General features: G+C 43.6%; 1 protein-coding gene across 1 annotated transcript in view; it reads left to right on the top strand.

Annotated features, from left to right (window-relative positions):
- The window catches only part of Znf236 (zinc finger protein 236), a 98214-nt gene that overhangs the window by 49842 nt on the left and 23557 nt on the right, over positions 1–24815 (top strand). The window contains exons 14-25 of the mRNA XM_055598734.1: positions 3611–3864; positions 4989–5090; positions 5533–5684; positions 7313–7416; positions 7860–8011; positions 9624–9836; positions 13058–13340; positions 14430–14533; positions 16369–16734; positions 17210–17355; positions 17448–17688; positions 18179–18358. Coding sequence (XP_055454709.1) covers positions 3611–3864; positions 4989–5090; positions 5533–5684; positions 7313–7416; positions 7860–8011; positions 9624–9836; positions 13058–13340; positions 14430–14533; positions 16369–16734; positions 17210–17355; positions 17448–17688; positions 18179–18358 — 2297 coding nt within the window. The remainder of the gene's footprint in view (positions 1–3610; positions 3865–4988; positions 5091–5532; positions 5685–7312; positions 7417–7859; positions 8012–9623; positions 9837–13057; positions 13341–14429; positions 14534–16368; positions 16735–17209; positions 17356–17447; positions 17689–18178; positions 18359–24815) is intronic.

Here is a 24815-nt window from a genome sequence, read left to right as displayed (position 1 = left end):
TTTTCATTGTCGTGTCCTTCTCTAATGTGGAGAGTATCGGGTTGAGAAATTTGACTGTGCTTAGGGACCTAATGAGAGCCATAGAAGACAGCATGAACTTATGTGTGTGTTTTTATTTTTATTTTTTTGAGCCAGGTATGATGGCTCATGCCTATAATCTAAGGACATGAGAGACTAAGGCAAAAGCACTTCTGTCAGTTCAAGGGCAGACTGGACTAGAGAGTAAGACCCTATCTCCAACAAATAAGGAAACCAAAACAACCCTAACACCCAACATACACACACACACACACACACACACACACACACACAAACACACACTTTTTTTTTCTATTTCTTCCTTCCTCCCTTCCTTCCTTTTTTTTTTTTTTTTTTTTTTTTATGAAAATAGGGCCTCACTATGTAGCTCAGGCTGGCTTCAAAGTCCCAGTTGATGAGGGTTACACATGTAGATGATGCCCTACTCAGCTAATGTTTTTAAGAGCTGATACTCAAAGGCTAGAGCGTTATAGTTAGGTGGGAAAGAGTTTTAAGAAAGTCTTAGTCAACCCGAAAGTGTTAGTCAGTCCTGTGATGTATAGGTTAAAGATGTTTTTTCGTGTGTGTGTGAGTGCTTGTAGGAGTTGGGTCCCTCTTTCCCCTATGTGGGCTCTGGGGTTTAAATTGAGATTGGCAGGATTGAAGGAGCAGAGCACTGACTTGTCCAGCCACCTCTCTGGCCTGATGGCTAGATTCTGTAAGTGAATTTTAGTGGTGTTCTGTTGTTGAATTATAGGCCGTAGGTCTCAGATACGCTGTAAACCTGTTACTCAGTGTAGCCTATGTTTTTCTGTGGTAAAACGCTAGCTCAGCAGTGGTGGGTAGAGCATGAAAGATGCTTCTGACTGGAACTGAGGCCAGCACTGCTACGAGGCCACAGTAGCAGTAGTGTTGTGTAGAGCGTCTTGGCTCATCTGAAGTGAGGGCTGGGCCCGCCATGGAAGGGCGTCAAACTCGCTGCCTGGAATACTGGCCTGTAGACAGGTAGCATTCAGCTCAGGTGCATCTGCTGCACACATCTACAGATGTAAACTCATGGTGGAACAAGCTGAGCATAGCAGACCCTTCTTGTTTTGTGGGCTCTTACTTGTTTTGTTTTGCTGTTTTTCTCACCTGTTGTCTAAACATATTTTACAGAATTGACTTGATTTTGAAATATTTAGCAAAGAAGTTAGCTGCTGCTGCAGACCACCAGACAGCATCTTATTGGTGGGGACATGTAGGAGACCTCACAGTCATGTGTCTGCTGTGCCACACTGCAGTTTGTGGAGGTGATTCTGAGCTATGGGGTGCTTGGGCCCATCAGTCCCTGTGAGCGAGAATGCGTAGTGCCCCATCCCACTCAGGTAGCAGGCTGGTGTCTCCCCTCCACAGGTTGGCTCCACAAGCTACAGAAAGGCCTGGAGCTTGGGAGTTTCGGGGCCCTGTGGCATGTTAAGTGCTTTTTGTGCCAGGAAGCCAGGCCTTTACCGTCTGTGAAGATGCTGAGAATACAAGGTTTAAGGCCCTCTGTGGATGGGCCTGATGCTTGGTGGCATGTTACTGGGTCTCCTGAACTAGCTCAGATATTTTTAGTGTCTGTTGGTCAGGGTGACATGAGGGTCACACAGCACTGTGTGGCTCTGTAGTGTGTCAGAGACTAAGCAGGCCATCACTCTGCACCGTAGGTGTTGGGCCTTCTGACAGATTTTGTATAGATTCCTCCAGGCCTGCAAGGAGAGATACATCCCATATTTCCTCCTTTGTCCATTTTGGAGGTTCCCAAAATTTAACACACATATATATTAAAAACACAAGAGAAAGCCCAAGTGGCTTCAACCCTGCATACAAACTATGGGCAATAAGGATTGCTGAGAGTCGTGGTCTCCCCTCAGGGAAGAACACACCAATTGGTGATTCAGTACCAAATGGTCGCCTTGAAGACATGCACATGAGGAACATTATTCAGACTGAGCAGGTTTTATGTATGTATTGAGGAATATGCACATATACATCTGTTAGGTAGCTACAATTAATTTTTCAAAAAGGCCATGAATTTGAGAGAGAGAACAAGGAGATAGGGAAGAAAAGGAAGAGGGAAATGATGTATATTCATAACCTCAAAAAATAAAAGGAATATCTTTAAAAATAGACAAACATGATAGAAATAAAATCATAAAAACAAAAACAAAACATGTAGGCAAGGAAGCAGAAGCTTCGTGTGAGATGGTCTCAGGAAAGACCAGACAGGTGGCCACTGCAGCACAGAAACTGTCGTAAAGAGTGAGGCGCTTTCTGCCTGCTTGATGTGTGTACTTTCTTTTGTCTGTTCTGTAGTAAAAGTAGTTGAGAATTGATTGTTGGTCGTCAGGAAATGAAGAGGCAAGACTTTGGAACTCAGTATGGGATATAGAGGAGGCAGATCCATTGGGATCCTGGAGTAGAACATACGTGTTACTGCTGTGGGCCTTAGCATGCACAAATGAGAGAGAACGGGGGACGCAGTACCCTAGAGTCTTTGCATGGTGGCCAGCCAGTTAATCAGATAATTGATGTAGTTGTTTTTAAGTCCTTGTGATTCTTTCACTAAATTTACTGTGCATCTTTCTCTTTGAAAGAGAAATTGGTGATCATGATGAATATTTACTGTGTATGTTTTATATACGTAGCTATCACTAAGAACATTAACATGAAAATCAAAATGGACACATGTTACACGTTCCGAAATATGATGATTAGCTGATTGTGTTAGTTGATTGTCTCCTAAAACGCCATTTAAAGGATAAACCCTTTATCTTCCTAGGCAGTTTCAGAGGCTTCATGGTGGTCTATAGGCACCTAAACTTAAACTGGGCTGAGGCTGCACAATTTAATGTGCAGCACAGTTTGATGGCAGGGGAGACACTGACAGAGTCTCTCATTCTTGGTATTCAGGAAGCTGAAAGGAAGGGTTAGGGGACAAGTGACAGTCAAAAGCATGCTCCCTGCAATGGGGACCCACTTCCTACTGTCCAACACCTCTTCCGAATATATTAGGAATTTATTAAGGGATTATTCTTTTGAGCAACTCAGACTGTCCTAATTTAGTCATTTCCTCAAGAGTCTCACTTTTGATCATTGCTGTATTGGAAACGAAGTCTTCAGCGTATGACTTGTGGGTGTGTACTTTATCGTGTCATACCACAAATACTGTTTGTGCTGGACTGAGAGCCAGACATGGCAAGATTGCTTTCTAAAGGAGTGTATTTTGAGACATCCTTTCGCTATGTAGTCACAGCTCTTCTGCTTCAGCCTCCTAAGAGCTGAGATTACAGGTGTGCATTAGTAGTCTGGTTTCTTAAACTTTGATTGTGGCATGTGTTGTCCTTCCTGTCTCTTCTTGCCTTCATGTCCTATGATTGCAAACAGCAGTTGAAGGCAGCAGGGTTTTCTTTAGGATTATAAAGTGGTTAACTTTTAGTTAGATTGACAGCATCACTTTGAAATGAAACATTTGAAGAATGAAAACACTGTTTTAGTGAATGGCATCTTTCGAGGTTGTGTCTGCTGCTGATAGTGTCTACCTTTATGAACTGTTGCTGCTTTTCCAAAGATATGAACTGGCCCAGCAGCTCCAGCAGCATCAAGAGTCTTCCTCCATGGATGACAGCACTGTGGACCAGCAAAGCATGGAAGTGTCAGCTCCCATGCCTGTGGAGATTGAAAGTGCAGAGCTGCAGCAGACACCAGAGACCGTGGCGGCAGACCCCGAGGCCATTCTAGAACTGGGGCCACAGCATGTGGTCGGCACAGAAGATGCAGCACTTGGACAGCAGTTGGCAGATCAGCCCTTGGAGGCTGATGAAGGTACTATTTCTGATGATCCCAGTGCAGCGTCTGTTGCCTCCTGCTTGGTGCTAGGGATAATATCCAGATCCTTGTGTAGGCTAAGCCCTTCGCCACTGAGCCAGACCAGCTGTCCAACTTGCCTTTTAAAATCACAATCTGTGCCAAGTGTGTGTGCATGCAGCTGTGGTTTTGGACCCTTAGTTCTGCCCTTACATTCTTTAGCCAAACAGCAGCTGCTCAGTTTAGTTGGCTTCCTTTAGGGAGTGCGTGAGTTTTGGTTTTTTGTTTGGTTTTTCTTGTGTGGACCAGGGTTGTTGTCTGTTTTAAATACAAAGCAATCTTGACTTCTTGTGGGCAATATTAGAATTATTTAAAATCTTAGGCCTACAGAAAAATCTGCTGGCCACATTTTGTTGTAAATCTTCCAATTTTTTCTAAGCAAATGCGTCTCCCGTGTGCTGTTGTACACATGTTGAATATATGATGGTTTTAGAAATAGGATCTTTATGCAATTTTTAGAAACTTATTTTGATATATTGTCAACATTTTTTTCCTTTTAGCTGTGCTCATCAAGGACTCCATGTATATTCTCAGACTGATGAGGCTAGTAATTGTTACTGGTCACAGTGGATGGGGTTCTTCATGAATATAAAGCAATATGTTGCTTTGTTTCATCAGCAATGTTGGTCAACAAAAAGTGCCAGCTCAGCTGCATCAGTGTGCTCATTTAATTGATGGTCTGCAGTCTTTTTTTAAATGTGCATTGGTGTTTTGCCTGCGTATGTGCCTTGGTGGAGTGTTCTTAACTTCTGAGCCATCTCTCCAGCCCCAAGCTTGTTAGCAGATAATTTGCTGGCCGATTTATGGTTTTGTTCTGTGGATGTCCAAAAATTTACTTAGCCTATGGGCACGATTGCACACGTTTTATCCCCTATGAAGCCCGAGTTTTACATAATTACTACATATAACTGCATTTCAGAGTATTGTTTTATATATAACACTTTAGATCAATGAACATTACCTTCTCTTGTCTTTTCAAAATGAGGAGGCTAGCTTTTGCAAACTCACTAGCATACTTTTGGATGGATCAGTAGATGGGAAATGAACTTTGACTGTGTGTGCTCCTTTCTCTTTGCCCCTAGATGGGTTTACAGCTCCCCAGGATCCTCTCCCAGGGCACATGGACCAGTTTGAGGAGCAGCCCACTCCACAGCAGTCCTTTGAGTCTGCAGGGCTTCCGCAAGGTCAGTACAGTTGCAAACCAGCTGACCTGTGCTGGATTTAGTTTGCAAAACTTAGGTGTTTCTTTGAGGGCTCTTGTAAAATTTACAGGTTTAACTTAATAATTGCATGCATTTATGATTTTTTGTATACAGTATTTATAACATCTCATATCTCCTAAAAAGTGACTTGTACAGCCACTCTATGAGGGGTCTCCGTCTCAGAGAAGGTAATAGGTTGAAATGAAAATTTGGTGGGAACTGTGTTCATGGCTGGAGTATAAAACCTGTGACTTGGACTGGGCACAGCCTGTTGCTTATGAGCAAACAACTCAGAGCTGCTAAAAACATCCTAATCTTGATTCTCATTCAGGAAGCAGAAGTTGCCTAAAGGTGTTTTCTTCGTAACTTTACCTTTTGTATGATCAGCATTTGTTGTGGAGCTCGTGTGCCTCATTTGTTTCAGGGTTCACAGTGGCCGACACGTACAACCAGCGGACTCCCTTCCCACCTGTGCAACAGCTGCAGGCTTCTAGCACACTTGAGTCCCAGGCCTTGTCCACGAGTTTCCACCAGCAAGACTTACTGCAGGTCCCAGGCTCTGACACCATCAACGTGGTGAGTGTGTGCACAAGGGCCGAGCAGCTCCTTGTTCACAGATGCCTCTGCATCTTCTGCTGAGGTAGCCCAGGTGCCCCTGCTTACCACAGCACACCGACATCTGGTGCACTGGGGCCGCAAACGGGATGCACCATGTGCAGTGCACAGGGCCACCTTTTTCTTAGAGCATCTTAACTTCACATGAGTAGCACCGTGGGCAGCCTTGCCATTTTGACTGAGAGCCAGAAACTCACAAGTGTGCTATGTAGGAAGTTGAATTAGCTAGTGTGTTCTTACAGGAATGTTGCTTTGGGCACAAGATGTGTTTTGTATCTGAAATCATAAATGTTAGAAGGAAAATAAAAATAATGTCAAATTAAAAACTACACAAAGCTTTATTATTCATTTCTTTAAATAATAGGTTTCTGGACAAATAATATTTTCATTCATAATTAATTTTTTTCTTACTCAGATTAGAGACACTGAAGTGTTTGGTTTTCTTTCCTTTTGCAAGTTTTAAAAATGACAGACAAGTCCATCTCTAGCAGTGTTAGTAGTGGGCATGTAACAGAGTCCTTGCTTTGAGGTGGGGCACATGGTTTCAGCAGGTGATAAGATGATGTGGAGAACATGCTGTGTGCTGGCTGAGCTTCACTGCACAGCCGTCTGAAGAGAACTCGCAGCAGGTTCAGTGCTGCTCTGCTGCGGTGGGCTGTGGTCCTTATGTCAGGAAAGGGGTCAGAGTAGCTGACTCTGAGGTACTGTCCCTGAGAGGTAGAGGTGGCTTTTCTTTCCCTAGGGCCCTTGTGACAAAGGAGAAGTCTTACTCTTTTCAGAACATAGTGTATTTATCCACACCAGTGTGTGACTTCCACTGCTGTGACAATATACCCAGGTAACGAACTTAAAAGCAGGAAAGGGCTATTTTGCTTCACAGTTTCAAAGATTTTAGTCCATGAATTGCTAGGCCTTTTGCTTTGGGTCCTTTGGCATGGCAGAACATTATCCTGGGCATATGTCATGTGCAGGAAGAAAATGCTTACCTTGTGGCATTTGGGGGAGGGAAGAAAGTTGAGGGTTCCAGTTCCCCCACAAGGGCATGCCCTCAATAATAGTGTTCTTCGGTAGTCCTCCCCTGAAGGTACTGCTATTCCCAATATGTCACAGAGTAGCAGCCAGTCTTTAAGAATATAGGGTGTTTCCGATCCAGTCATTCACAGGTAGTGGGGGCACGCTGATGAAAGAGTACTCATGTTTATTTATACTTTACACTACAGTGGTTTATTAGTCAGGCATGGAGGATGACAACTATAATCCCAGCACTTGGGAGACTGAGCGTGGCGGAGCTTGAGTGCGAGACAAGCTTAATCAACACAGCAAATTCCAGGCCAGCTTTGACTAACTGTACTTGGACGCTGTCTCAAACAACCTGTGAATAAATGGCTTAGTAGAAAATAAGTCCGTACTTAGTCATGTTTGTGTGAGTGAGTTAGACTTTCTCTGTTTCATATGATCACAGTGGGTTAACTCATGGTTTTTCTTTTAAGGCTGCATTATGAGCAGTTATATCTTTGCTATTATTGAGTTATCTTATACTTATTTATAGCTATTCATATATTCTTCCTGTGTATTTCTGACCATTTTAGGCAACTCGTTTGCTTCCAGAGTCATCTCAAGAGGATCTGGACCTACAAACACAGCGTCCACAGTTCCTGGAGGACAGCGAGGACCAGAGCAGGCGCTCTTACAGGTAATAACTGTACAGATCCAGCTCCTGAAGCTGAGTGCTGACTGCACACTTGCAGTGGGCGAGTGCTCTCTATCTCCTGCTTTCTCTGCTCATGAAATAGGTTTTGTTATCACTCCAATTTATGAGCACCCAGAAGGTTGTCCTTGTTATATAATGACTACACCAAATACTTTGTCTCCTGGAAAGTTAGCGCAATTTCAAAATAATACATGTAACAGTACAAGTATCCTATACAGAACCTGATGTAGTGAGTAATTGTCCTTGCCTCTCTGTTGTACTGCTTAATGTAATCCCTGAGTGTGGGACAGTGCAGTGGTTTCTCTAAAGCCTGACCACTTGCTGAGCATGCTGCAGCTGCTTTGCTCCCCTCTACTGCCGGGATCGGGCTGCTTGGTAATCAGCCCTGAGTGAGCAGCGGCTGAGCTCTCTGTGCTTCATTTCAGGTGTGACTATTGCAGCAAAGGCTTCAAGAAGTCCAGTCACTTGAAGCAGCATGTGCGCTCACACACGGGGGAGAAGCCCTACAAGTGCAAGCTCTGTGGGCGTGGTTTTGTCTCCTCTGGTGTCCTCAAGTCCCACGAGAAGACACACACAGGTTGCTGTTTGTTTTCTATAGAAATTATAATTTTTTTTTTTGTCTTTTCATGGTACAGCTTTCCTGAAGTAATCCACACGTTCAGTTCACTCCCTATACAATTCATGGTTTTTAGCATGTCTGTAGAGTTCTGAAAGCATCCATATGTAATCTTGGCATGTTTTTATTGCATAAAAAAATTCACTGCCTTTTATCTGTCACTCCTGTGTTCTCTTAATGTCCTCAACCCTACGTAATCCTTGACCTGCCTTGCCTCTGTCTTTGTGGATTGTGTGCTGTAGAATTGCCCACGAGTGGCTCATGTATGCTCTTCTGCTTAGTGCAGTGTGTTGTTCAAGGCTCACCTGCACTGTAGCATGTATTAGCACTGTGATCCTATTGTGGTCCGTAGTGTTTCATTGTACAGATAAACAGATAAACAAGTTTTTAATTTATTTGTTTATTAGCTCTGCTGTTTGACTTTGAATAATTCTCTATGGGTGTGGCTTTATCAACCAGGAACACAGTTGTTGGGCCATTATAATTACCTTTTAGGGTTGTGGATGACTGTGTGGGGATGGTGTTACTTAGCATGTGCAAAGCCCTGGGTTCCAAACACCAGAAAGGAAACACACTTTTAAACTTTCGAGTTCAGTCAAACTGTTTTTCAAGTAACCATGCCTATAGCACATGTATGTAGGTTCTGATCCTTCCTTATGTCTCTCATTACATGTCTTGTCTGTGTTTTGTTATCAGCGTACTTGGGTGGGCAGCAAACTCTCGTTGGGTTTTGATTTATGTATCTTGAGTGGTTTGTGGTGTTGAAGTTCTTCTGGTGTTCTTGTTGAGAATTGTCTGTTCTAACCATTTTTTCATTTTAAAGTTAGGTTATTTGTTTTATTATCATGAATTTGGTAAATCTTTTAAAAATATAGCATGACCATTCATGGCCATTGGATCTTTACCAGATATATGGTTTGTGATTAAATTATAGTTATGCGTTGAACGCATTCTGTTTAACATCAATATGTATTCTGTATAAGGCTTTATTTGAAAATGATGGTGTACAAAAGCCTATGGGTGTGTCTGTTGGTGATTAGGGAGTGGCGGTAAGGGCTGGTGAAAAGTTATGAGATTACTGGTACGCAGGAAGGAGGCAGGGCAAACAGCTTATTGAGGGAAGGCACAGTCAGGCTAGGTGCTTCTTTTGAGGCACTGTTCTGTCAGTCAGGGACTGTCACATTGAACGCCATCAGAAATGAGGCTGTAGGAAGGTTCCACAGTTCCCTCCTGGGTCCTACCTAACAAGCTTTTTGCTTTGGAGCGGCTCAAAGATAGAGCTACAGGAATATGTTGTTCTATCTACAAACAAGTTTACAGTTGGGATGTCAACGATGGGAACACCACAGTCCAGTTTGTTGTGAGCAGCTTCTTCTCAGGGCTGTTTATTTTAGTAGAGAGTATAATCAGACATGTGCTGTCAGTGTCTTATGTTTCCAGCGGTATCCAGGCTAAGTCTTAGGAACTGTAAGCTAGGTATACTCTACTGTTAGAAGTTGCTTGTCCTTGAGCGCCTATGCCGTCCCGGTGCTGGAGAATAACGCTTTCTCTGATGTGCTCTTGTCTGACACAGGAGTCAAAGCGTTCAGCTGCAGCATCTGCAATGCGTCTTTCACCACCAACGGGAGCCTCACACGGCACATGGCCACGCACATGAGCATGAAGCCTTACAAGTGTCCGTTCTGTGAAGAGGGCTTCCGCACTGCGATCCACTGTAGGAAGCACATGAAGAGACACCAGGCTGTCCCATCGGCAGCCTCTGCAGCTGCAGATGCAGAGGGAGGAGGTAGTTTCTGGTTTGCATTGAAATTTTTATGGCCAAATGTCAGTTTAGTTATAAATTACAAATTGATTTGGATATTGTAGTCTTACAAATTAAGCTTAGTAGCATGATATGTGCATGTCAGTGCATACGCCAAGGCACATGTGTGGAGGACAGAGGACAACTTTGTGGAACAGGCTCTCTCCTTCAACCTTCACATGAAAATTGAACATGGGCTGCCAGGCTGTACAGCAAGTATTTTTACCTGCATCTGAGAAGCCCCTGAATTAATATAACTGTAGTTTACACACACATGCGCACGTGCGCGCGCGCGCGCACACACACACACACACACACACACACACACACACACACACACACACTATGTAAGCCTCCAAGCGCTTTGCATTTTGGGAAAAAGTCCGGAGACTCCCAGTGAAAAAGTGTTCAGCTTTCCCAGTGTCCAGGCCCTAACTTGGCTTCCAGTTGAGCGTGTGCCGTTGCAGCTGTGCTCAGCCCTCGTGGCGCTCATGTCCCAGCTTATGCTGTGCTGTATGTCGTAATTCTTGTTGATAAGAAAGTGCAGATCTGCACTGGGCGCACATGTGCGGTTGTGTTTTATTCTTCATCAGATGCTTGCATGTAGTTTATTATGATGTGCTGCAAATGAATGCAGAGCTAATTTCTTATTTTCCCTGAAATTATAGAGCCACACTTATGAGAATCTCCCCCTGGCCAGAGGTACATTCAGTGTCATACTTCACTATTTCATTTTATTCACATGAGGCACTGTGTGATTTGAGAGACTAATCTCATTTTCTGCCCAGCATTACACAGTTAATTTGTCCAACTCTGGCACCCCGAGTTTATTGTTTTCATGCTTCTTCTGTTTACTGGATGGCTTCCTTTTAGTAAAGCCCACAAAGGAAGCTGGTGCATGTTGTTTCCACAGGTGGTACTAGCACCCAGCACTGTCATGTTAATGAGTGCAGTTCTCACACAGCCATGAAGTGTGTGTGTGTGTGTGTGTGTGTGTGTGTGTATCAGTTTTGCTTGTGTTGCAGCTGTGCTGTCACTGAACAGCAGTGCTCAGTGTCCTGTCTGTGCCATATAGGGCTTTTGGTCAGCCCTCTCAGGGATGAGATCTGCTGGAAAACTTTTGCCTTCTTCTCAACTGTGTGTCTGCCATTTGCTTGTAGTTGTCTACCCCAGAGGTTGCACACCAGGCCACAGGACCTCTCTGTGCTACACTAAGATGGGAATAGTGTAGCTTTGTCTCACAGTTTGAAAAGTGAGGCTTTCCAGTTTGCCTAGACCGCTTCAAATTACAAAAGCCTCAACTTGGGTGTTGCAGAGCAGTTATTTGGTCAGCATCTGTAGTGGACAGCTCTGAGGACCTGGGCTTCTGGGCTTCCAGATGTAGATGTGTTTGGTAGGACTTGGTTGGCCTTTGTCTCCAGGGTCACACTCTGCTGTGAGCTGTATGAATCATGACAAGCAAGTCAGCTCTCCTTCCTGTGGGGTAAAGACTAGTAGACGCCATACTTTACACCTCAGTAGTTTGCTAGTATAGCTTGGGTAGTGTCCGCTCATAGCTAATGTGATTAACGCCTGAGGCCAATCACAGTCCTTCTTAGCAGTCAGTGCTGAGTCAGTGCTTGGGCTGGCTTCTGCTCTTGGCGCTTTGTCATGCTGCACTGACATCTATAGACATACATGGTGCTGTGTCCTGTTTTCCTGCCTTGCATCTCTCAGCCAAAGGAGAAGAGTCACTGGTTGTTCTGTTTGTGATAAGGATTTTATTTCTTCATGCTTGGGATGTTTCACTGTTTGGCCTTACTTGAGCCATTTTCTATTTTTGCTATATACTTTGCTTAATTTTATTGTCTTTTTATGTTTCATGACTTGTTTTATATTGATCTCTATATATGTTGGTTACTGAAAATTTTCAATACAGTTCTCTCCATTTTTCACTGTCAGTGTGTGTGAGGGCCACTATCTATAGCTAACTCCTAAATGTTTCAGACCTTGTAAATATATTATGAAAGTTTTATTTGTGCCATTTTCCTTTTCTAGAACTTTTGTGAGTAGATACTGAATTTCCTAGCTTCATCTTTCATGACTGATCTCTCCCAATCCCTCCCTTCTTTCTGTCTGTCCCATCTTTTTTTTTTTTTTTTTTTTTTGCACATTATGTTCTAGAACATCAATCTGGTTGTTTTTCACACTTACTAACTGGAATTAACACTATTCACTTCCCTACTATCCCATCCCCTCCCCTATTGTTTTTTGAGATGGGGTTTCTCTGTGTAGCCTTGGCTGTCCTGGACTTGCTTTGTAGACCAGGCTGGCCTCGAACAGAGTGCTGGAAAACAGGCATGTGCCACGGAGTCCAGGTTCCCCTTTATGTTGGATTTGAGTGTTTCAGTCATGAGTCCCTTGCTACGCACGCACACGCGCATGCACACACCCTCGCTCTGCTGTTTGGAAGGGTACAGCCATGTGACCGGGAACCGTTGCTGTCCCATTGGCAGCTCTGTTACTGTCATTTCTGCAGTTGTTGAGAACCCTTTTTTTTTTTTGAGACAGGGTTTCTTGGCAGTACTGGAACTTACTCTATAGATCAGGCTGGCCCCTAACTCAGAGATCTGTCTGCCTTTGCCTCCCAAGTCTGGGATTAAAAGCATGCACCACCAGTGCCTACTATTCTTACATTTTCATTTCCTTTTGATCTTGTTCAAGCAGCTGAAATTTATAATGAGAGAATTCGTGTGTGTGTGTGTGTGTGTGTGTGTGTGTGTGTGTGTGTGTGTGTCTGAGTCTGAGTGTGTATGCGTGTGAGTGTCCTGTCTGTGGTCATTCTTTCTAATTGAGGGTTCTCTGTTTTGGTAAGTTGGCATCTGGTATTTGATCACGTGGTTTCATTTACCTAGTAATCAATTGGGCCGTAGTCAAGTGTGGATGTGCATGAGTCCCAGTGGCTGTGTGGGCTTGGATGGTTCTGAACTGCTGCTGGCCTGTCAAAAGCTGACTGTCAACCAGAGGGACTCCTTGGTGTGGCTTTCGCTTGTCTCCTTCTCCCTCATCAGGCAACTTCCCGTTACCCCAGTGGGGAAAGCAGCTGTTTGCTGTCTGAAATGTGGCTTAATTAAGTTACTAACTCCATTCTTTCATGCTTTGTCTTTTCTTCTGTTGAAACTCAGTATTCAGTGTTGATTCAGCCCTTTTTTCTATGCTTTTAACAGATACATGTGTAGAGGAAGAGGAAGAAAATTCTGACAGAAGTGCATCAAGAAAGCCTCGTCCTGAGGTCATTACTTTCACAGAGGAAGAGACAGCCCAGCTGGCCAAAATCCAGCCCCAGGAGAGTGCTACGGTATCTGAAAAGGTCTTGGTGCAGTCAGCTGCAGAGAAGGACCGCATCAGTGAGATGAAGGACAAGCAGGCAGAGCTGGAGGCTGAGCCCAAGCATGCCAACTGCTGCACATACTGTCCGAAGAGTTTCAAGAAGCCCAGCGACTTGGTGAGGTGCGGACGCCAGTGCTTCCACAGACCTGAATGTGTGCAGGTGCTTTTCCCCAGTGTGGGAAGTCACCTGCGGAGCATGCGGGCCTGAGCCTTCATTATTTGGGTAGTAAGTCACGTGGAACAGTCATGAAGAGCTCTGTTGCCTCTGCATTTTTCTGTGTGGTTGTGATAGAAGCAGAAAATGAGCCACCTTAATTGAGGAGCACAGAGCGCTGGCTGGGCTATATAGGTCTAGAAGACTGGCAGATCTCTTCTTACAGAGGGCTCGTGGTCAGAGTGAGAGCGCAGAGCACCAGGTGTCAGACCAGCAGCTGATGTGCAGGATAGAGTGTAGCAACATACTGCAGAGCCTGGGACCTTCTCCTAGTTCCAGTTTTATTGCTATGAAGAAACACTATAACCACAGCACTCTTACAGAGGACAACATTTAATTGGGGCTGGCTTATAGTTTTAGAGGTTTAGACCATTATCATGGCAAGAAGCATGGCAGTGTGGTGCTGGAGAAGGAGCTAAGAGTTCCACATCAAGATTGGCAAGGAGCAGGAACTGAACAGGCTTGAGCTTCTGAGATCTCAAAGCCTGCCCCAACAGTGACACACTTCCTCCAACAAAACCACACCTACTTCAACAAGGCCACACCTCCTAATGGTGCCATGCCCTTTGGGCCTAGCATTCACACATTCCTATTCAAACCACCATAGACCCTAAGCTTGGAGAAGGTGGAGGAGCCCTGGGGCCATGTAGAATGGGAAGCTGCAAGCAAGCCGGAAGCAGCAAGCAAGTCGGAAGCAGACCTGACCTCCAGTTTTCGGTCAGGACACTAAGCTCAGTTCTGGGAGCTACTGCCGCCAGCAGGTGAGGCTTGTAGAGAGCCTCAGTAACCAGCACAGCCATAGACTTCTGACAGCACGTCATGTGTGCTTGCACACTTGTGTTACGCAGTGACGTGTCAGGGCTTCCTTTGGCCAGACTAATAGAAATAGGAGCAGACTGCTTTTTATTTTTATGATTTTAAATTGATGAAGTTATTTGTAAATGTACATGTAGTTAAAAAATAAAATCCCTTAATTAGAAATGCTTTTTTAACAGGCATGTTAGAATCCACACTGGAGAAAAGCCGTATAAGTGTGAGGAGTGTGGGAAGAGCTTCACTGTTAAGTCCACACTAGACTGCCACGTGAAGACTCACACAGGTAAGGAGTGACCCTGGCGATTGCTTGGGGATGTCTGCGTACTTTGTACACAGATGCTTCAATAGTGTAGAGAACTCAGAATCAGGAACCGTGAAGAAATAGCTACAAAGGCTTTGTTATTTCTAATATAAAGAAAATGGTTTAGCTCTAAAAGGGGGAGAGGTAAAAATCTCAAAAACTGAGTTACAAATTACACATGCTCTTTCTCAGCTTACTCCTCCTCTTTCACAAGGTTTGTTTAGTCTCCTTTGGGCCAGAGAGAGGCAGTTTGCTGGTATTTCTGATTCTGTTGACAGTCACCAGGTTATACTGTCTTTTTATGTGAGGAGAAAGATCTCATCAAGTGGAACATGGTATCTTATTTCCTGAGCCTTTTTCTTCATCTGATTTGAGAATCTGAAAATCAGTTTTATTAAAAAAAAAAAAAAATGAAGAAGAAAGTACAGACCTTTGTTCTTTGAGTCCTGCAGCTCCTTTTGTGTGGCGTGAGGCTAGTGGCAGCACAGCCGTCTACTAAGACATGACTAGCTACCCAGGAGTGTGTAGCATGTTGGAACATAGGAACACTATAGTGCTCGATAGCTGTCATTGATAGGCTCCACTTGGTAGCATCGTCACATTAGCCATATTCCCAAATTTTTGGTCATGATATTGAACAAATAACTACAGGTGGAATTTCAGACATTTCTGTAAAGCTCTCATTCTTTCCTGATGGATTATTATTGGCAACTAAACATGGATTAGCTCACATTGTCATGTGTAGTCGTCTCGCTGCTTCATCAGGTTCCCAGTGTCTCTATCTCTTACGTTGTACTGTGAACTTGCTGAGGGTGGATGGCCTAGCTTGGGAGACCCATGTCCTATACACTGTAACACTGTGGACTTTCCGCCTCAGCTCTGAATAATGACACAGACACTTATATTTATTTATAATAGCTTTAGGCCTTGGCTTGCTGTTGGTCTATGTTTTATGTGTGTTGTATGTATGGTCTAGCTCTTCTGGTCTATGTTTTATGTATGTTCTGCTACATGCTTGTTAACCCCTCCTCATATGCCCGACTTGCTCCATGTCTTGTAGTTGAATCTTTTCATGCCTTTCTTTCCCAGAGTTTCTATCTCTCTGGAAGTCCTGCCTATTTTCTCTGTCCTTTGCTATCAGCCACTGGGCTCTTTATTCATCCATCAAAAGGTGGTAGAGAAAGTGTTTCCAAAACATTGAGACAGGTGATGCTTGACAATGCCAAAGCTAGGTCTGTTCTCAGCTGGTGGAGAAGTTGGCATTTGAGTATACAAAGACAACCTTTACACCGTGACAAAAGCATCCCTCCAACACTGCCCACAATCTAGGTGCCTGGTGCGGCCCTTGAGGTCAGCCTAGTTCCAGGCTCTGTTGCGGTGGGAGTTCAGCTCAGACTACCTAGGGAAGAAGAGGTGTTTTTCCGCCTTGGAGACCCCAGAGCAATATAGGATCACGGATTTACTAAAGCCTCTGTGAGTCTGCCTGAACATCGTGGAAGCAAGCGGTGTCTGATTCTGAGTTCTTCCAGACGGGAGGCAATAGGCACATAACACTGGACACAGGGCCTGTGGCATCACGATGTTCCCTGTGCACAGTCTTCCAAGTGGAATGTGGTGATTTCTGGGGACAGAGCCTCAGAGGGGTGTGAGAACATTAACCTGAGATTGTAGACAGATACCTGCTGTCCTAGCATCCATTGAGAGCCTAAAGCACAGAGGGCCATAAGCCAGCACAGTTTGTCCATACTGCCTGCTGGAGGGTGTCTGTGGCCCAGCTCGCCACTCCCTCCTGCTGATTCCTCCTGGTGTTCTTGTAGGCCAGAAGCTGTTCAGCTGTCATGTCTGCAGCAATGCCTTCTCCACAAAAGGAAGTCTGAAGGTGCATATGCGCCTGCACACAGGGGCAAAGCCGTTCAAGTGCCCTCACTGTGAGCTGCGCTTCCGTACTTCAGGGCGGAGGAAGACTCATATGCAGTTTCATTACAAATCAGACACCAAGAAGGCCAGGAAGCCTGTGACACGAAGCTCATCAGAAAGTCTCCAGTCTGTGAACCTCCTCAACTCCTCTTCCACGGACCCCAATGTGTTCATCATGAACAACCCCGTTCTCACAGGGCAGTTTGATCAGAATGTGCTTCAGCAGGGGCTGGTGGGTCAGGCCATCCTTCCCGCCTCCGTTTCAGGTAGGAAGCCAATATGTGTCCCTCTCATCCCCTCCCACAGCCAGCAGTCTTTTGAGCCTTTCCCAATAAGGCAGTAGGGGAAGTTGAGTTCCCATTTCTTCTCCCCCTGTATCTGCTTTATCACTTGAGGACTTTGAATGAGTTTCCCAGTTAGTGTTAGGTGATTAGTAGAACTCACCTGTAACCTAGTGGGGCTGGCCTGTTGTCCTTGGTCACATGATGCTGAAAAAGTACTAGGTTTACACCAGTTGCATTTGTGTACTTAAAAGCAAATGCCACAGCTCTTGCAGCTATTTGACATCCCATGGTTTTTCCTTCTGCATCTCTTCACGTGGGCCATGCAAGAGCCAGGCTGCCACGCAGTGGTTGCTGTCACACTAACCTGTGGACTAATCAGTCATCTATTTTAGTGTGTTTCTTTTAGATTTAAAGCATTTGCAGCATTAAGTCCTTCCGTTTCTCATTCTCTGACCAGCTGGTGGGGACTTGACAGTGTCTTTGACTGATGGGAGTCTGGCTACCCTGGAAGGCATCCAGTTACAGCTGGCTGCTAACTTGGTTGGACAAAATGTTCAGATTTCTGGACTTGATGCATCCAGCATCAACAATATCACACTGCAGGTATGGCGACTACCATGGTTTCCTATGCTTTAATGCAGGCTAAATGACACGGAAGCACAAAGGTTTCACTGCAAGTATCTGTTGCTTTACAGATTGATCCGAGCATTTTGCAGCAAACACTACAACAGGGCAACCTGCTTGCTCAGCCAGTCACAGGGGAGCCTGGCACGGCCTCACAGAACAATTCTCTTCAGACATCAGACAGCACGGTCCCAGCCAGTGTTGTCATCCAGCCCATCTCAGGCCTGTCCTTACAGCCCACAGTGACGTCTGCCAATCTGACCATTGGCCCACTCTCTGAACAGGACTCTGTGCTGACAACCAGCAGCAGTGGTAAGAGCCCATTGCTCTTTTACTGTAGAAGCTGTAGTTTCTTGTTATTGATATGGGAGACACATTTGGTTTTAGGCCAGTATAATGACATTTTTCATGTCTTTGTAAAGCTTACCAATAAAATAAAAACTCGGAAGTTTTCTTAGTTTCATTGGTGTTCATTCAGTATAAGTTCATTTTATTGCTCATGGAATTTTGCTTCTCAACCTGGCTTTTTCTTTCATCATTTCACTTACCTCCTCTTTCTTTCTCACTCACTTTCTCTTTCTTTTTTTTTTTTTCCCCCTTTTTGTGCACTGGGGAATCAGAGGTAGGGCCTTGTGAACTCTAGGGTGCTTTATCCTTTCAGATAAAGTAATAAGAACTGATTGATAATTTATCCTGTGTCTTTGTCTTTTAAAAATAATCCTTTAATTAAGTCCTTTTCACATGAACCAGGAGAAATGTGTCTGTTAGATCTCAGTGTCATTTGTTTTGTGATGATGAACAGGGACCCAGGACCTCACTCAAGTGATGACCTCACAAGGCCTCGTGTCTACTTCGACGGGCCCCCACGAGATCACCCTGACCATCAACAACTCAAGTCTCAGCCAGGTTCTTGCACAGGCCGCTGGTCCCACTGCCTCTTCGTCCTCGGGCTCGCCACAGGAGATTACGCTAACAATCTCTGGTTAGTAAATGCACACTGTAGAGACTGGATTCCGATGTAAGGCCATCTTGTTTGTGTCTTTTTCAGCACTCAGTTTTGCATAAAGACATCGCATTTCATTTATGTGGCAGGTTCAGATCTAGTGATATCTAGTATCAGAACAAAACACCGTTGGTTTCTTACATCACTTCCTAGTTCTGTAGAGTTGATTGTGTGTTCAAGTTTAGAGTTGGCTACTTTTGCCATATATTTTTGGCTTAGCAAAGAGCAGAGCATGTATCTTCCTGATTCTTGTTCCTGTTCTGTACACTAAAGAAGCATCACTCACCAGAGCTGTGCACAGTGAGAAATTGTAAAAGCGCCTCCATGGTGTCACCTGTTCTTGTATCCTTAGAACACTACTAAGCTTTGGTAGAAAGTTTCAAATATGTTAGAACATTGAAAATTTGATAAATTTTCCAAAGGTGGAAAATACTGTCAGCAGTAAAGCGCACATGACATTAACCAGTTACCCGAACATTAGTCACTGGCTTAAGGTGTCACTCCCTCCTTGCTGTACCTGTCTGTTCTTCGGGCGGGCTTACTCTCATGGTGTGCTGTGGCCTGTGTAGCCTGGGGCTAGTATGCTTTGTCCATGTGATTTCCTTGCTCTGCACTCTTCAATCCCTTCATGTAAACAAATCTTTAAACCAAACCAAAAAGCTAGGGTTTCATGTAGCCCAGGTCTGTCTCAATCACTGTGTAGCCAGGAATGATGTTGAAGCTCTGATGATCCTTCTTTTGCTCCCCGTGCTGAGAGTGTAGGCATGTACCACTCTGCCCCATATTAGTCTTTTTGTTGTTGATGTGATAGCACACTGGGACCAAGGCAGGTGAGGCTGTAAACCTTCAAAGCCTACCCCAGTGATCTGCTTTCTCCTGCAAGGCTGCTCCCTGTAAAGGCTCTACAGCCTTTTCAGACAGCATGTCTCCTGGGGAATAAGTACTGGAACACTCGAGCCTACTGGAGCCATTTCTTGTTCAAAGCACCACCTCCAGTAAGTGCACTGCGAGGGAACCAGCCGCAGGGTGTTGTGCGTGCTGGACAGCCAGATGTTACCACAACCACCTTACAGTCCTGTAGTTAAAAACAAGAGCATTCTTACCTGAAACACTACTTACTTCTGGGAGGATCTACTATGAAGGAGGAAAGCGTCCAAGTTTTCTTTTGAACATATGAAAGAATTGCAACTACAAGGGCAGTCCAAGATTGTGTTTTTATAAGTGTCAATGGGATTTCCACAAAAATTAAGAGTGGAACTGAAATGAAAGTTACAAAGCAGGAAATTAAAAAGTAAAAGTTTTGTTTTTCAGGAGGGTCTTCCTTCTGTATATAGATACACTTTTGAAGGACGTGCTATAAGTTTTACCTGCTGCAGGACAACACACATTAATACTGGCTTTTGAATGATTCAGTAACCCTTCTTTGATTATACATATTGAATTTTAATTTTAGAAATATAAAAGGGTATTTTAGCTGTTTTTTTTTAACCTTTTTTTTTTTTTTAGTATTCTCAGTGTTGGATATGTGCTAGCTTTTATAAAAAACATATGCAGAATGCTTGTTCTACCTTAGAAATCAAGTTCTTTGCTATTGAATTTCCTGTTATTCTCTAATTGGCCATGTTCTTAACACTGTTGCTTATGGATATAGTAAAAATGTAGCCATTTATAACATTAAATATTAATTTTACTTGAAAGGTTTGTTGTGTCAGACAGTTTCTGGCCAGTTACTCAGAGCTTTCTGTGCCACTTGTTGAATGCATCTTGATGCCATCTGCAAATTGTTCCTTGCTTTGTATCATGCATAGTACGATATACTGTGAACAGAAGTGTTATTTAAGTTGTGCAGATTTATAGGTGTCTATAAGACCTAGCATTTGGAGACAAAAACTAAAACACTGTATAAAATATAAAGATCATCCTTCACCTCCCCAAACTGGACTTGTGCATACACAGCAGGTGGCTGTGACTGGGTGTTTGTAGCCAGTTATTAATAAAAAGACCTGTCAAGTAAGAATCCGTGACGTGACACCGGAATATTCGGAGCATTCTTGCTGGGGTCTGTTAATAACTGACCTGCTCTGCCAATAACAGCAGTGCTCTCTCTTTGTTTTGCCTCTGCTCATGTTTATGATGCCTAGCTGCACTTCCTATCTTGTCTGGAGTATGTAGGGAGTAGGTCACAGTTCAGAACTGCACTATAGCATCTTCATCCTCTGATACTCACTTAGATCTTAATCTCACTCACTCCTAATATTACAACAGAGTTTCCAAGCCATCTTGCCATTTTCAAGTTTTCCAAAGCACTTGTATGGCTTTCATCAAAGCTTGAGTATGTTTTCATTGTGTTGTACATTTAGGTACAGTAGGCAGTAGAGCTGCCCAAGCAGGTTTTGAACCAATAGCAGACGTTTCTCATAGGAATATGTCAGCAGCATGCTAATGCTGCATTCATGCCTGCTGGTGAGCAGTGGCAGGATGCTGGTGGGAAGCTGTCAGAACAGGGATGCTCTGTGTTGCCTGAGTCTGGAAGCTTGCTTGTTCCTGTCACCAGTGAGCAGTCTGTAAGTGGCTCTTCATGGAGCGTTGTTGTATCAGACCAGGCAGGCACGCCATGAGGGGTTTAGCTATGACAGACATATGTAGGTAAAGAGCTAGCTAGCATTTAATTAATTAATTAGTTAATTAATTAAGGTATTAGACTGCCTTTTAGGTCTGGGCATTGTGGCATATGCCTGTAATTCTAGTAGTACTCTGGAGGCTTGGTATAGAGATGAACTATGTCAGAAACAGGTAAACATGTTTTTGCTTTTTTCTTTCCACAGAAACTTTTTTGTTTGTTTGTTTTTGTTTTTGAGACAGGGTTTCTCTGTGTAGCCCTAGCTGCTGAGAACTTGCTCTGTAGACAAAGCTGGTTTGTAACTCAGAGATCCACCTGCCTCTGCTCCAGACTGTTGGGATTAAAGTCGTGCACTACCTCTGCCCAGCTATTTCAGAATTTTAAAAATAACAACAAATACATAAGGTTTGCCCATTTCTATGACAGCACTTCAGTGTATAGTCCTGCCTACCCTGGTCACCTGGATTAGATGAGTGTAGGTTGATAGTGAAGTTGTTCCAGATGTGAGGTAAAATGCTGAACCAGGTTTTGAGAACAGAAAACAGTGAGTTCACATCCAGATTGTTAAACAGATGAACAGGCAGGTGGTTGAATAAGCCAACTTCAGCAGTGGGGTACTGTCTTAGAGTATTGCTGTGATGAAACACCATGATCAAATTTGGCACCTTGGTGAGGAAAGGGTTTATTTGGCTTACACTTCCACACCATAGTTCATTATCAAAGGAAGTCAGGGAAAGAACTTAAATGGCAGAAACCTGAAGACAGGAGCTGAAGCAGAGGCCATGGAGGGGTGCTGCTTACTGGCTTGCTCCCCATGCCTTGCTCAGCCTGCTTTCCTCTAGAACCCAGGATAGCAGCCCAGGAATGGCACCACCCACAATGGGCTGCCCCCACATCAATCTTTAATTAAGAAAAGTGCCCCACAAGCTTGCCTATTAGTTGGGTCCTATTGAGGCATTTTCTCTATTGAGGCTTGCTCCTCTCAAATGACTCTAGTTGTGTCGAGTTGACATAAAACTATCTAAAACAGGTACCAAGCCAACCTGAAAGTACATAGACAGTTGGAGAGTCCTCTGCTTATTGATCCTTGACATATACACCAACTGTCAGGTGATAAGTGTGTTGGTGAGCTGAAGTGGATTCTGGGAAGTCTGTGCTATAGTTTTGATTAGCTCTGTTGGCTTTTGCTGACCTGAGGAAGACTCTGGCTGAAGGCATAGGCATGGCTACACAGGATTTCAAGAGGAACTCTCACCTGCTTTCTGTGTCTCTCATGGTCAAAAGAATGCTGAGAGCCTTGCCTGGATTGCCAGATGCGAGTTTCCAAAAGCAGAGCTTGGGGAAGGGCCTTGGTCGTTCACTCTGATTCCTTGGTTCTGCCCTGCTCATCGGCTTGGTTTTAAAGTTCTAAAAAGCAGTATCATAGAACTTAATTCTTTTACTTATTGATTTGAAATGGAAAATTGTGTTTTGTTTTGCTTGCCTCCCTTCAATTTAGGGGAATTTTGTTCATTATATTCAATTTGTATATTCAGTTTTGTTCATTGTAGTCAATTTTCTTCATATATTCAGTTGACTACAGTCTAGACTTTCAGGTTATAGCTTAATCTGTAATGGGTAATATGGTCACCATTCACTGTCTATTACTAAAGACAGGACCCTTTCCTCGGTGACCTAAATGTCAGTGTGTGTGTGTATGTGTATTAAAGGCAAGCAGCACACTTTCCTCTGTGACCTTCTAAATGTCAATGAGAGAGAGAGTGTGTGTGTGTCATTGTGCATTACTAAAAGCATGCAACATGCTTTTCTCTGTAATCTTTCTCTTAAAGTCAGTGTATGTTCGTATATGTGTGTGCTTGTGTGTGTGGGTGTGCATGTGTGTATTTAAAAAAAAAACCAAGTGTATTCTTGCTTATCTCTATAAGTCTAACCATATTTGCTATCTTTACTACTCTGTATGGTTCAAAGATGTGCTCCTTGTATGGGGGACTCAGAGAGTAGGTCCTTGGGGCTCTGTGCCCTCCCTCCCAACCCCAAGGTTGATTCAGCAAGGATTACACTGGCTATCCACAGTGAAATGCTATGTTTTTGTCTGACTTGTTTATTGCTGCTGTGAGAAAACACTGCCCAGAAGACAGCTAAGCTAGGCAGTGGAAAAGTTTGACTTATGCTTCCGGGTGACAGCCCATCATAGAGGGAAGTCAGCTCAGGAACTGAAGCTGAAGCAGAGGCCTTGGAGGAGAGCTACCTGCTGTCTTGCCCCTAACTAATGAGCTAATAATGTCTTCACTATAGTGCAGGCACATGTCTCTAGGGATTGTCCTTCCCCACAGTGGGCTAGGCTCTCCTACATCAGTCAGTGCCCTACTGGCCAGTCTGATGGAGTCAGTCTTTAGTTGAGTTTCCTCCTTTCCGTATGACCCTAATGTCAAGACGACATTAAAAAGTAGTTAGCATAGTTTACATGGAAGTTCTCTCAGCAGGTTTCCGAGTTGGTCTGATTTGGGCACCATGACAAACTGCCTAACAAGTAGGAGGAAAGATTCATTTTAGCTCATGGTTTTGAGAAGTTTCATCCAGGGTTAGCTGATTCTGTGGTTCTAGAATGAGTTAGAATATTGTGTTGTGGTAGAGCAGAGGTATTCAATGCATGACAGCTAGGAATCAGAGAGGACAGGAGGTGACCAAGGCTATATATCACCAGAAAATTACTTCCTTGTACCAGACTCCCCATCTTTCATAGTTCCACCTCTGTCCAGTGGACTAATTATTTTTAAATAGTTTAATTGGATTAAGTCATTGCATAGGTTAGAGTCATTGTAATATAACCCCCTCTGGAAACACCCAGTGTCACAGATATTTCTCAGTCCATTCAAGTTGACAGTATTAGCTTTCATAAGTCCTGTTGCCACTTTGATAAGTGCATCCCTTTAATCCATACCTAATCTCCAAGTAAGTGAAGTAGTAGTCATTCTGCCTGACATGTCATACTTACTCTGCCTATAGCTGAAATCAATAATTCCTTCGGTAGTTTCACTATTGCTCACAAGTTCAAAAACAGAATCTCCTTTGAGACTCAAGGTGAAGTATAGTTGTGGGACCCTTGAAAAAGTTTAAAAACAAGCAGTCGTGTACTTGCAGTGCACAGTGGTAGGTTAGAATACAAACTTTCATTCTAAAAGACAGGAGTAGGAAGAGGAAATAGCAAGGAAAAATCTGAGTAAAGCAAGATTCAAACCAAAGAGGAAACATTAAAGTTTATAAATTAAACCTTAGAATTCCATCTCTAGCGTTGGAATATATTGTAGTATATGAGCTCACAGGGCTGACTTACATTTTCCTTTCACTCATTACTCTTTCAGTCATGAAATTCCACTAAATTGTTATATTTCTCTAAGATATCCTGTAAGTTTAAAGCCAGCCTGCTCTAAAAAGTGACTTTCAAGATAGCCAGGACTACATAGAGAGACCCTATCTCAAAATAAACAAAACCAAAACCCCAAACCCAAAACCAAATAAATTTCCCATTGTCATGCAGGTAGCCTCCAGAAGCAAAGTGCAGGGTCACAGACTTCAAATTCATCAAGACATTTTAAGGAGTTTAACTAAATGGAGGGTCATTGTTTTGTTCTTACTTTAGTGCTCTTTTTACTTTAAGCTTCTGTTGGTGAATAGAGTTCATTTTTTTAGTGAAAGTAAAGGTCATTTCTTTATTTGCTGGTACTGGATGAGGGTATTTAGCTTTTTTTTTTTTATCTTTTATCTTTAGCTTTTCTTTCTTTTTTTAAAATTTCCTCTAGATTTAAGAACAAAAAA

This window comes from Psammomys obesus, unplaced genomic scaffold, assembly GCF_907164565.1.
Source record: "Psammomys obesus unplaced genomic scaffold, mPsaObe1.curated_primary_1811, whole genome shotgun sequence".
Lineage (NCBI taxonomy): Eukaryota > Metazoa > Chordata > Mammalia > Rodentia > Muridae > Psammomys > Psammomys obesus.
The sequence above is the reverse complement of the archived record's forward strand: the minus strand, read 5'-3'. Positions and strand labels throughout refer to the sequence as shown.